General features: G+C 36.4%; 1 protein-coding gene across 12 annotated transcripts in view; it reads left to right on the top strand.

The window, feature by feature from the left end:
• The window catches only part of LOC137046652 (hatching enzyme 1.2-like), a 23,817-nt gene extending 10,176 nt beyond the window's left edge, over positions 1–13,641 (top strand). For 7 of the 12 annotated variants that reach the window (XM_067423957.1, XM_067423963.1, XM_067423964.1 and 4 more), the window contains exons 2-8: positions 10,625–10,643; positions 10,875–10,937; positions 12,135–12,275; positions 12,353–12,470; positions 12,777–12,955; positions 13,079–13,160; positions 13,256–13,641. In XM_067423957.1, the coding sequence (XP_067280058.1) occupies positions 10,625–10,643; positions 10,875–10,937; positions 12,135–12,275; positions 12,353–12,470; positions 12,777–12,955; positions 13,079–13,160; positions 13,256–13,430 (777 nt within the window). In that variant the 3' untranslated portion in view covers positions 13,431–13,641. Of the gene's footprint in view, positions 1–149; positions 281–9,424; positions 10,528–10,624; positions 10,644–10,761; positions 10,791–10,874; positions 10,938–12,134; positions 12,276–12,352; positions 12,471–12,776; positions 12,956–13,078; positions 13,161–13,255 lie in introns of those variants that run through there. The other 5 variants (XM_067423967.1, XM_067423958.1, XM_067423962.1 and 2 more) reach the window with 5 other exon arrangements.

Raw genomic sequence — 13,641 nt, 5'->3', positions numbered from 1 at the left:
TCAAATGAAGAGAATGCTGTAATTGCATCATAATGGAAGCAGGCAGACGCACGGCAGCGCCATCTAGCGGGGATGTAATAGCAGATAAGTGGATTGTGCCAGTCTGCCGACTAGTGACGTCTATGCACAGTGTCCTCGCGCACAAGGTCATATGTTTCCGTGCACGAAAGTTGAGACATCCGAGCATGTGGCCCAGTTTAAGCTCCTGTAGTGTGGCAACAATGCGATAGCAGTGTGCAGTGATGGCAAGATAATCAGCGAGAAATCGAAACGCAGTAAGGTGTGACAAACGCGTGGTATTAAACATTTTATTTCTGTATCTCATATTGGTCACGAGTAGCCTCTCAAAGCGCTCAAATAATTTTGTAATGCTCACTGTGTAATGTAAGGTGACTCTGACTGAATTATTTAGGATGGTAGACAATAATATAATTTGTCTGTGTTTATTTTATTTTTAGCAGCCTTGTTTCTGTCCTGCCGTTGACCAGCATAAACATTATAGCAAACCTAAATTTCTCATGAAAGCAGATGCTGTAGGCTATTCTCCCTCTGCCTGAACGCCATAATCACCACCACATGCACAGAAATTAAAGTCACCATGAAACCATGAGATCAAGCCGTTTTTAATGGAACATTGCCTATTTATTATAAATGATTCATCCGTGCATATAATTTTAATCATATGCCCTCGTAAACTTTAATCAAAATAACTTCCCTTCCTTCTTGCAGACTTCTCTTCTCACTCACATGAGACCAATGCAAACCAAAATGATCCGACGATCCAATTAATTCCCAATGGACACAATCAAGTCATTCCTACATTCTTTCTTGTTCGAGAATTTATTTCACACTGATATATTTTTTTACAATTAGGATAAAAAGACTATTGCAACTTCAGTTCCATGGCGACTTTAAATGATACACTTTGACATCTCCTACATTTGTCTGTCTATTTCTGAAGGTTCAGAAGTAGGACTGACGGTTTCCTATACAGTTCAGTGGTTTTGTTTACAAAAGAAGAATGCACAAAATTAAAAATACAAATAAATGAATTAATTGCAATTAAAAACATACGATTACAGTGAATGGGGACTAAAGTTTTCAAGCAAGTCATTTGGATTTGTCTGAACAGACTTAGCAGAGTTAACTGAAAAGCTTGAAGTCTTATTTCAGCACTTCACAGGGTTTTAAGGTAAGCTTTCAGCACAGGATTATGGCAACCTCACCCACTGAGTCGGATTACATTTGTTTCCTTCACAGTTGCTCAAGATGTTTCAGCTGTTATCCATAATGAATGTTTTGTTAGTTTGTTTTTGAATAACACATCAATTGAATGGATAACACGTTTTGATGGTCCGAACATTCTGTTGACTATAACTTTGCAACTACATGTTAAAGGGTGATGAATTGAGAAATCAACTTTTCCTTAAGACTTTGATAAAGGTCTTGGTAATATAATATTATCCTGTAATTTTCAGATCAGAAAACTTCCTGGTTAGTAAAATAATTTTTATAGACACCAGGCCCAGAAAACAAGGCTCATATGATTTTATAGCTGATACCGATTATTTGCATGTTTATGTGCCGATAACCGATATACAGAACCGATATTTATTTATTTATTTATTGTGTTATTTCTGTTTTTTTTTTTACAAATACAGCAACAGCACTGAACTAAGCTTTTTAAACACTGTAATTTTTGCAGTTTCACTCCCTTACATACAGAACAAAACATTTACATAAATATATAGTCTGACAAAAAAAAATTTTTGTTTGTTAATTCAATACAAAGTCTTTTTAACATTAATGCTGTTTCACCTTTTTATTTATAAATAGGCTACAGCCAACAACAGGCAAACTACATTTATAAAGTAATGTTTTCAAATGGAGAACATAAATGAGAGTTGAGTCTATCAAATCCCCATAACTATGAGCATAAATATAAACATTCATTTTAAACTACAGTTTTAAAAGGTTTATGTGTTTAATAGAAAAAAGAGTGAAAATTCTCTGGAATATGTAAACATTGTAATAGCTATACTCGCGGGTTTGTTTATTTTTCTTACAGAGTTGATCTTATCTAGTACGGTATCAAAATTAATGTTTGTGTCAGTCTATGAAATGCTGATGACGAGCGCTTTTTTAATACTTTCCCGCCGTCCTGCGTATTAGTATTTTCCTGTAAATATTCCTGTTATATATTTTAACCTGCATTATTAAAAAATAATAATCCCGGAGGAAAAAAACAAAAACATTTCCAATCTGAGCTCTGTAACTAGCCTCGTGATAACTGCCATCTGCAGTGGCCTACTGTACTGTAGGTTGCCGTTATCGCGAGGCTAGTGTGTGAGCTCAGATGACGAGTGAGAATGCAGGAAAAAACAAAACAGAAATGGATGATGGACGTAAATACGTAAGACGGAAGGCACTCCTGCCAAAAAACCAAAACCCTCATGTAAATACCGTGATCAATGGGACAGCAAATTTAATTTGTCTGAAGAGGAGCAGGTGGGGGCCAGTCACGCGTTTTGTAACTGCAACTTCAGCATCTCACATCCATATCATGTGTGTCAGCGGAAGATCTTTTAAAGGGACAGTAACCACTTATAATGACAATGTAAAGAACTAAAGTAATTGCTCACTAAATATGCTCTGCTCTTGACTAAATAACTTCAGTACCTTTAATAAGGATTAATCTATAATTCATAACTGATGCAGTGCAAACTGATAACAATTTATCTATATTTCTTACTTGTTAAGTTGTTATACAAGTAGGAAGAGCACAGGTACAAATTAAAATTATTATTATTATGGGTCTACGTGAGGATTTATATCTTTGGCTAATGTACTTTCAAAATGGAGGGGCAACATGGCGACCGGCATTCGCACCCCTCACCTGTATGTATTTTCAATCGCATATTATAAACTTACGAGAATACTTTATTACTTGAAAGAAGTAAATATACATTAATGAGCACATATATTTTTGAAAGAACGAATTGTTTTTCGCTAAGAATAAACAAAAAAAGTTACACAGTGTAGCTTTAATGGCGAGCTTGTATGCAATTCTCAAAACGTCCACAAGATGGCGCGATTTATCGGGAAATCCGATATTACAAAACCGATTATCGATTACGGGAAAGTGCTTAAATACTGGGAAAAATATCGGGAATGTGATATATCGGTCGATCACAAATCAATGACGTATTAGAAGGAGGAAACGCTGCCTCTATGTGTATGCTGCTTCTGTAGCCCCGTCCACCGACTCGTGGACTAAACTGATCACGTTATCGAGCAATAAACATGCTGATGTTAGCAAGATAATCGTTTGTAAACAAGACACAGGTCGACACTGGATTTGCAGACATATTGAGATTAAAACACAATGCTGTGCTTTCTATATTGGATACAACAAGAATGGTGCAGCACACTTATGTGAGTAAAACATGTTTTTTATATGTGATAGTATTGCATTGTTACAGGTCGTATTGATTATATGTACGTGACAGACTCCCAGGGCTCAGAAAGCCCAACGTTCCGGGTCTATGTGTTTTCCAGACGGGCAACCAAAACGTAAACACGTCCGCAGGCCGGAGAATCTTAAATAGTGAAGTAACATTCATTTCTTGTTCTCCGTTGTGTTTGCAGAGCACGTGTGTGTGGTTCATGCTTATATCCACCAATCGGGCCAAGTAATAAAAAAATCGTTGTGGGTGGATGAGAGATAAATCATTGTGTTTGTTTGATAAAAACGTTTTGACACTGAGCCCAATCAGAAAATAATTCCGGGCCGCTTTCAAAACAATCTCTCCCTCTGACAGGGGAGCAGAAGCTCATTAAATACGCAAATCTTATCCAATCCTAGCCGTGGCCGGGCGTTTATGTTTTGTATTGTTACAGAACGTACTGATTATGTGTTCGTGTCTAACAGAAATACCTTACACACTGACACAGGCTGGAGAATCCTTTATTTGTTGGTTCATTACAATTCGGGTTCAGAACAGATTAGATTGGATATGTTATGGGCCAGGGGGGCTCGTAAAGCCCAACGTCCCAGGGCTATGTGTTTTCCAGACCAAAACGTAAGCACGTCAACAGGCAAAACCAGTGTAGAAAATAGCCTATTACTTATTAGTTATGTTTTTGAATGAAAAAAGCCAGTTCATGACACCTTTAACTAACTCTCACTAATCCCAGATAGCAGACAAACAGTGAATCAGCGTTGAATCAATGTTAATGCATCAACTAAAATATCATTGAATCAATGTTGAGATGTCAATGTTGAGAATGTTGATTTTTCATCAGGTTTGCACCCTGAAATAATGTTATTTCAACGATGAAAAATAGATCAAGATGGGCTTAAAATCAAAAGTTTTCCAACTAAAATTAAACCACTTATTTAAGTGAATCAATGTTGAATCAATGTTAATGCATCAATCAAAATATCATTGAATCAATATTGAAATATAACATTGATTTTTCATCAGGTTTGCACCGGGAAAAAATGTTATTTCAACAATGAAAAATAGATCAATCTTGCTTTATGTACAGCAGGATTTTATGCCAGTTAATTTGTCTCGTTATTTTATTCATTTTAATCAGAGACCATGTGTGGCTGCAGTCGATATGATTTTGCATTAAAAAGTCACTCAAAGTAAACAACATCCTTCAGTTTAGATGCAAATGTCTTTATTTATGCCCCCACAGTTACAACAGGAAATCTCACATTGACTTAAAACAATTACATCTGAATTTATGACACAAATGAGAAGAGCCTGAAAAAACATGACAACTTGCATCTGCAAAATGGAAGTAAATACAAATGTAAACTTGCCTATAAATACAGAAATGACACAGTACTACTGAAAGAAAGAAGGTAGAAGAAAGAATAATACTCCAAACTCAAGGGGGTTCCACCATGAGCAATGCCCCGAAGCCTTTCAGGATGTAATGGAGCCAGTTCTGCACTGTCCCAGCAAAAATAAACTCTGATGCCTCTTATTATCAGCATTCACGGCATCTAAAACAACAAGAAGTTAGTAAATATTTGGAAATGTGATTAATTATACATTACAAATATAGCCTACTACAAAATGAAGTGAAACTTTAAATTTTATCAAAATCTTGATATCCCAGTTAAAACACGGTAACATTAAATTCAGGACTATTTAATGCATTTTAGTACAGACTTTAAAGGACCTGCAGACACACAATGAATGAAAAAGCAAAGTGAATATATCCGGCGTTTTATCTAATAATATAATTGTATTTAATAGTAAATAAATAAAGTGTGAAAATGAAACAAGTAAATGAATGACCAAATAGCTAAATTAAGAAAATAAAAGAGGACCTGTATAGGCTACATGGTGGTTTGGAAGAGATTTTTTTTTCCATTTACAACACGAACTGGAGGCACAACAGTTTGCTGCATTTCTGCAGTTTGATATAGCTGCCTACAGAACTTAAAGATCTCACTCTTTTCTTTTTTTCTTGCTGCATTAAAGATTAAACTGTAATGATGTCATTGTGATCTGCTCTCGTGATGATATCGTACAGCTGAAGCAGATCTACTAGCTGATTGTATTTCCCCTCACCGCTAACAGGTCAATCAGTTCTAGTTCTGCTTCAGCTGTGAGATACTCTCACGAGTGGCGAACACAATTACTGACAAGCCAGAAATTCATCTAACCATCCGATCGCCTCTCGTTTATACACTGGACAAATATAGGATGATTCAAAATGATTCATCTGTGTGCAACGAGCAAGATACGTTTGTGGATCCGCGCCGCGCATGCATTCATTGACTTGTGAGTCGATCCTATATGGTCTCAAAATCCAAATGAATCAAATAGGATCGACTCACAAGTCAATGAATGCATGTGCAGCACCGTTTCAAAAAAAAAAAGAAAAAAAAAAGAGTTGCACGAGTCAGAATTTGGACACAATTCATAGTGTATGCCAATCTTAAGAAAAAAAATTACAAATATGATATGGTTTGGTGAAAAACAAACTGAAACTCAATGTATTAAGATTATCCTGGCCTTTGGTTGTGTAACTTACGAGGGCGCTCATGTGACTATTATTAAGTTGGCTTGGAAGAGCCAACTTACTGATATTCTTAATAAACTTATTATTATTCTTCTTCTGAGACTAAATTTGCAACTCTAACTCCTCCTAGAGCTTTAACTCCTCAAACTCCAAACTCGGCTCAGACTCTCAGACTGTTCTGACTCGAGTTGCTATATCTTTTCAGACTGATCCGACTCACGGTTCTCCTAAAAATGACTCCCAAAACTCGGAAAAACTCCCATTGACTTTCATTGACGGAATGTTCAGATTTTCAAACTGACATTCAATAAACTACTGACACTCATTTAACTCATCTCTCTATCTATCTATCTATCTATCTATCTATCTATCTATCTATCTATCTATCTATCTATCTATCTATCTATCTATCTATCTATCTATCTATCTATCTATCTATCTATCTATCTATCTATCTATCTATCTATCTATCTATCATTTAAACTCATCTCTCTCTCATTTAAAACCATCTCTCTCTCATTTAAACTCATCTATCTCTCATTTAAACTCATCTATCTATCATTTAAACTCATCTATCTATCATTTAAACTCATCTATCTCTCATTTAAACTCATCTATCTATCATTTAAACTCTATCTATCATTTAAACTCATCTATCTCTCATTTAAACTCATCTATCCATTCTCATTCAATGGTAAATCCCATAGGGATTTTGTATTGAGCATAGCTCAGACTCACAGACTCACAGAGACAAGGGGGTGGGCCCAATCTACTCAGACAACCAATCACTATCTCAGGATCATGATGATGCTATTAAGCCCCGCCCTAGCAACCGTTTAGAGCTCCCTAGCAACCAATCCCATAGACTTCAATTGAAATAGATCAAAGTTATATCTCTGGTTAGGAGTGTCATAGAAACATGAGGGTGGGTTTGATTGACTCAGGGCATCAACAGCCAATCACAAATCAACTTCAACACTTCCTAGCCACGCCCTAGCAACCATTATCGAGCACCCTAACAACCCAAATCCACAGTGTATATCTTCACATCTGAACATCATAGAGACACGGGGTTGGTTTATATCATTCATATAGGCAAGGGGATTTTGGGGAATCATTATGGGATGCTGCCAAGCCACTCCATAGCAACCAAACAGAGTACCCTAGCAACTGTTCAGAACTCTGCATCAGAAAATCGTAGAGACATGGGGGTTGGTTTATATCATTCATACTGGCAAGGTGATTTTGGGGTAGCATTATGGGATGCTGCCAAGCCACTCCATAGCAACCAAACAGAGTACCATAGCAACCGTTCAGAACTCTGCATCAGAAAATCGTAGAGACATGGGGGTTGGTTTATATAATGCGTACTGGCAAGGTGATTTTGGGGTATCATTATGGGATGCTGCCACTCCATAGCAACCACCCAGAATACCCTAGCAACCACATAGCAACGTCATAGCAACCACCCACAACACCATAGCAACCGCCTAGCAACCACCCAGAACACCCTAGCAACCACCTAGCAACGCCCTAGCAACCACCCAGAACACCCTAGCAACCGCCTAGCAACCACCTAGCAACGTTCTAGCAACCACCCAGAACACCCTAGCAACTGCCTAGCAACGCCCTAGCAACCACCCAGAACACCCTAGCAACCGCCTAGCAACCACCTAGCAACCACCCAGAACACCGTAGCAACTGCCTAGCAATGCCCTAGCAACCACCCAGAACACCCTAGCAACCACCTAGCAACGCCCTAGCAACCACCCAGAACACCTTAGCAACCGCCTAGCAACACCCTAGCAACCAATTGTGAGTAAGTGTGTGTGTGTGTGTGTGTGTGTGTGTGTGTGTGTGTGTGTGTGTGTGTGTGTGTGTGTGTGTGTGTGTGATACAGATCTATCTATCTATCTATCTATCTATCTATCTATCTATCTATCTATCTATCTATCTATCTATCTATCTATCTATCTATCTATCTATCTATCTATCTATCTATCTATCTATCTATCTATCTATCTAACTTTAAACTTATTAAACTATTTTAAACTTTAAACTTATTAAACTATTTTAAACTTTAAACTTATCAAACTATTTTAAACTTTAAACTTATTAAACTATTTTAAACTTTAAACTCATTAAACTATTTCAAACCTTTTCAAACTTTCTGATCAACTCTCTTCCAAGCCAACTTAAAGTTTGTCATCAAACTTTTTTGTCTAGTTAACATTGCAGTTCACTCTGACTCGCTCAGGAGAAGCACACAAGTTGTAAAACATAAAGATGAATAAAAACACTAAATTAAAATTGAGATGAATTTTATAATTATATTTTTGTAGGCCACTTACCTCTAAAAAACATGGTCGTTGTCCTGTGTCTTTTTCGCGATTGAAGTCTGTTCAGCTGCGCTTGCTTTGGTTGATTGGTGGATGTCTTGAAGGTGCATTACCGCCACCTGCTGGATTGGATTGTGGCGCATTCGAAAGGGACACATATTCTAAACTCTTTATTAACTCTGTATTCTTTAGATAAATAATGAAATGCATGTACATTCTACATGATTTCAATAATAATAATAGGCTACATTTTTATTTATTTCAAACTGATAGACTAAATTTATGGTAGAAGTTCTTTGTTTTTTAAAAACATTTTTTTTTAAATTTTTTATTATAATAACATGAAACACAGAATGACAACATTACATGCCAGTAAGCAGGAAAATAATACCTTTTAAAAAGATTCATAGTTTTTACAGCTTTCTTATTGGAAGAGTCAGAAATCAAACACGCATACAATTTTAACTTTTCCAGAAAAATTTAAAGAAAGGCTTAGAATTACAAAATTTACATTTATGTATTGTTTGTGAATCCACACACTCGTTGGTGTACTCATCGTATCCTTTGAGGATAATAAATGTGCTCACATTCACACAAATGTAGCCAATTGATTTGGACTTTCCTTAACATGTTGAATAATGGGACATATAGATTGACCGTAAGCCTCACCAGAGGAGAAATAAGATGACCAAACATCAGCATTGATTCAATGTTTGTCTTTTCAACACTGAAAAGCATGGGATTATCAACATTGATCCAATATTATTTAGCAGTGAATTTTCAACATTGGTCCAGTATGGTGTTAGCATTGAATTTTCAACATTGATCCAATATTACTTAGCATTGAAATTTCAACCTCAACCAAAATGATGATTCTGATGGAATTTCAACATTGAATCAATGTCACCATGCTATCTGGGATATGCCTGTTTAATATCTAAAAACACTTTTTTTATGGTCCCCCAAAAAGACATTCTACTGACTATAAGTAACTTTGCAAGTACATGTCAAATTACTGTAACCCAACCCTACTAGTCTACTAATACCATTCTAACAAGAGTTATAGCAGACTTGTAAACATGTCTACTATAACTCTTGTTAGAATGCTAACAAGAGTTAACCTAATAGGTTCAGCGTTATCAAAATGTGTTAAAGGGACTATCAAAATGAGTGTTTTCCGAATGTCTGAATGTTCCGACTATATATAATGTTTGATCTGTTTCATGCACAAATGCGGCGTGTTCATTTTAGAGGCCATATTAATTTTAGCGATTAAGTTTAGCCTAGTTTTTTGCAGCTGATCTTAGAAAACATGATGAAAATGCATTATAAAACAATTGATCAACATGATTGCTTGACATCTTTTAAGCAACACAACAAATAGTGGGAATGTATTGTCTAAGATTAGTATTCTTTTCAGTAAATTTGAGCAGTGTATATATTTCAGTATATGGGGTTTGAAGCATTCTGTGTAGTTTTATTAGCATTAACTTTTTATATTACTAATGTTCAAAAGTCACCAAGACTGCATTTATTTGTCAAAAATACTGCATTGGCAAAATACTATAAAATCAAATATTATAAAATGTTATTACATTTTAAAACGTAATTTATTCCTGTGATGGCAAAGCTGAATTTTCAGCATCATTAGTTCAGTCACTAACACAAGATCTTTCAGAAATTGTTCTAATATGATGATTTGCTGCTTTTAAAAAGTGTACATAAAATGAACTTTTAGCTCTTATATAGACTCTTGGAAATTAATACAACAATATGGCCATCTGAAAGAATAACTTTATCGTCATCAAAACTGCACGATCGCCGAGGCTTAAAGTGGTTGTTTTAGTGTAAATCTGAAACAAACAAATATAATCTTATTTGTATTGGGTGAGGCTGATGTAACCTCATGCTAGAAGCTATTCAGGTCTTTTCAAGTGATCGGTGTTGATTTTAAACTTATCCCCAATGCTAGACACTCCCAGATGTGTTTATATATAAGACAAGTTCCTGCTCAGCTCCCTCACAGTTCCCCTCTCAGTTAGAAATCCTTTTTGAGAAACATTGAGGGAAAATGAATTGTGTATTGCTGTTCTCCATCTCAGCTGTGCTGCTAAATCTCTCTCAAGTTTTTCCTGCAATGGTACGAGCTGCAGCTTTCAGCGTTGAGGAATATTCAAAATGTCACCTTCACTTCAAAATGTACTCACGCACTTACTCTGTATCTGCTCTTTCCACAGATGCTGCCCACTGATCAAGGTGAGTTCCTTCAACCCTTCTTGTGGCCAACAACATTGCACGTTTTGTATCTGAAACAGAGATTCATGTGGCTCTTACTTCATGAGCCAATGATCTGAATCAGTTGTGTTAATTACAGACAAATACAACGCATGCAATACTTACCAGGTACCAAGGAACACCGATTTAGACCAATAAAAAAAACATATATTTAAAAGAATGCATGGTTTAATTTAGTCATTCTTTGTTTAGATATCCAGTCTGAGAAGCACAACGATATGGATATTTCATCAAGAATTCTGGAGGCAAACAAAGGTGATAGTTATTTACTACTTTATTATGACAATATACACTATATTGCCAAAAGTTTTGGGACGCCTGGCTTTACATGCACATAAACTTTAATGACATCCCATTCTTAATCTGATATTGGCCCATCCTTTGCAACTATAACAGCTTCAGCTCTTCTGGGAAGGCTTTCGACAAGGTTTAGGAGTGTGTTTATGGGAATGTTTGACCATTCTTCTAGAAGTGCATTTGTCCCCCCTCCACCAAACTTTACGCTTGGCAAAATGCAATCAGGGAAACCCAGACTCATCCATCGGATTGTCAGACAGGGAATCGTGATTCGTCACTCCAGAGAACACGTCTCCACTGCTCTAGAGTCCAGTTGCAGCGTGCTTTACACCACTGCATCTAGCGCTTTGCATTGCAGTTGGTGATGTAATTCTTGAAAGCTTTCATGAAGCTCTCTACCATCTAAACCTGAGCTAATCTGAAAACCACACAAAGTTTGGAGGCCTGACTCTGCAGAAAGTTTGGGACTTTTGAGGACTGTGCGCCTCAGCATGGCCTGACCCCGCTGTGATTTTACAGCTGAGTTGCTGTTGGCTTATATTGCTTCCAAATTCTTATAATAACACTTATAGTTGACTGTGGAATATTTAGTAGTGAGGAAATTTCACAAATAGACTTATTGCACAGGGGGAAATCTATCATGGTACTACACTTGAAACTTGAAATTCACTGAGCTTCTGAGAGTGACTCCTTCTTTCACAAATGTTTGAAGAAGCTTCTGCATGCCTAGGTGCTTAGTTTTATACACCCGTGGCCATGGAAGTGATTGGAACAAATGCATTCTGTGATTTGGAGGGGTGTCCCAATACTTTTGGCAATATAGTATATATATTTGAACTGAATCAATCAACACTGAACTGAACTCAGATGAATAATAACACCTTTTTCTTTTAGAGCTGCAGTACAGCCAAAATTAAGTTTGCATTATTGAATCTTTTTCATGTTATTACTGTAAAGCTGCAAAGCTATATATAGCTTTGTAAAAATTTAAATTAACTTTCGCATTTTGGCTGTTAATATGAATTAAAATGTTAACATATATTTTCAGATGTCATTTGTACAGTTTAAATACATGTCTTTTTAAATTAAATAAATCAATTACATCATTATATTATTTTTAAAAGTGTGAAATGATCCTACTTTGTTTTGATTTAGAGATCAGTGACATACTTCTGGAGGGAGATATGGCCTTACCCAAAACAAGGAATGCCATAAAATGCTTGAATGACTACTGCAAATGGCCAAAATCTCCATCTGGACTGGCTGAAGTGCCATACACCATTGCTAATGACTACTGTGAGTGATTCAAAAACTTATGTGTTGATCAGCATTAAAATCCAATAACATTATTAGGATTAATACGATTATGATAGATAACGACGAGAAGGCACTGATCGAAAGTGCAATGAAGAGCATCTCTGCAAAAACCTGCGTCCGTTTTGTGCCACGAACCAATCAAGTGGACTACCTCAGCATTGAGAACCTGCTAGGGTGAGCTTGACCACGCCTAAAGAATGAATATACTTTATAAATGTTTGGGGTCCGTTTATTCAACAAGCTATTGATCGAAAGTGATAGTAAAGACATTTATAAATTAATGTTATATTTAAACAATATTTCGATTTTTTTTTTTTTTTTTATATTTTACGATATTACTGTTTTACTGTATTATCCAATAATTGAAGCCTTTGTGAGAAGAGACTTCTTTCAAAAACATTTTCAAAATCTTACAGACCCCAAACTTATAGTGTACATTTGAAGAGTTAATTTTAGTGTTTAAATATATTCTGTTTACAGCTGTTGGTCTAGTGTAGGGAGATCTGGAGGGAAACAGCAGGTGTCTCTGTCTGTGGACGGCTGTGTATCTCACGGGCTCATTGAGCATGAGCTCATCCATTCTCTGGGGTTCCACCACGAGCACACCAGGAGCGACAGAGACCAGTACGTCCGGATCAACTGGGAGAATATTCCAGAAGGTTAGATGATGTGTATGAGCGGGGACAAATCTCAAATTCTGTAGAGCTCTTTTAAAAAAAATCTTTTTATTTTAGCGTAATGAAAATCTCAGTAACAATGAACACTCGTTTTTCCTTGCACAGCATCCGCATACAACTTTCAGAAGAAGGACACAAATAATCTAAATACCCCTTATGACTACAATTCCATCATGCATTATGGAAGGTAAAACTTCACCCATATTACTTTTGAAATCATGCTTCAGGACAGATATATAAAGTACATTCTGATGGGAATTCACTCTCACCCTCCATTTGCAGGACAGCCTACGCCATACAGTATGGGAAGGAAACCATCACTCCTATTCCTAACCCTTCAGTGCAGATCGGACAGAGGCTGGAAATGTCTAACATTGACTTTCAGAAGATCAACAAGCTCTATGAGTGTGGTGAGCTCATTACACACACGTACAGTAGTTTTATTTATAATCAATAGTATTTTAGACAGTAATGATGACCTTTTTTACCTGCAGCTCTTTAAATGAAACACTCAAGATCAAACCCCAGTGAAATACGGACTGTGACTAAATAAATGGATTACGGCAAAATGTAAGCGAAGTACGTCGTTTACTTCCTCCTTTGGCTGTAACTTGACCACATAAATGTAATGGACTGACTGCAGTGCAATAAACCTTGTTACGGGGTGA

The sequence above is a fragment of the Pseudorasbora parva genome, chromosome 18 (assembly GCF_024679245.1).
Source record: "Pseudorasbora parva isolate DD20220531a chromosome 18, ASM2467924v1, whole genome shotgun sequence".
Taxonomy (NCBI): domain Eukaryota; kingdom Metazoa; phylum Chordata; class Actinopteri; order Cypriniformes; family Gobionidae; genus Pseudorasbora; species Pseudorasbora parva.
Note: the sequence above shows the minus strand (reverse complement) of the source record. Positions and strands in the feature narration are given on the sequence as shown.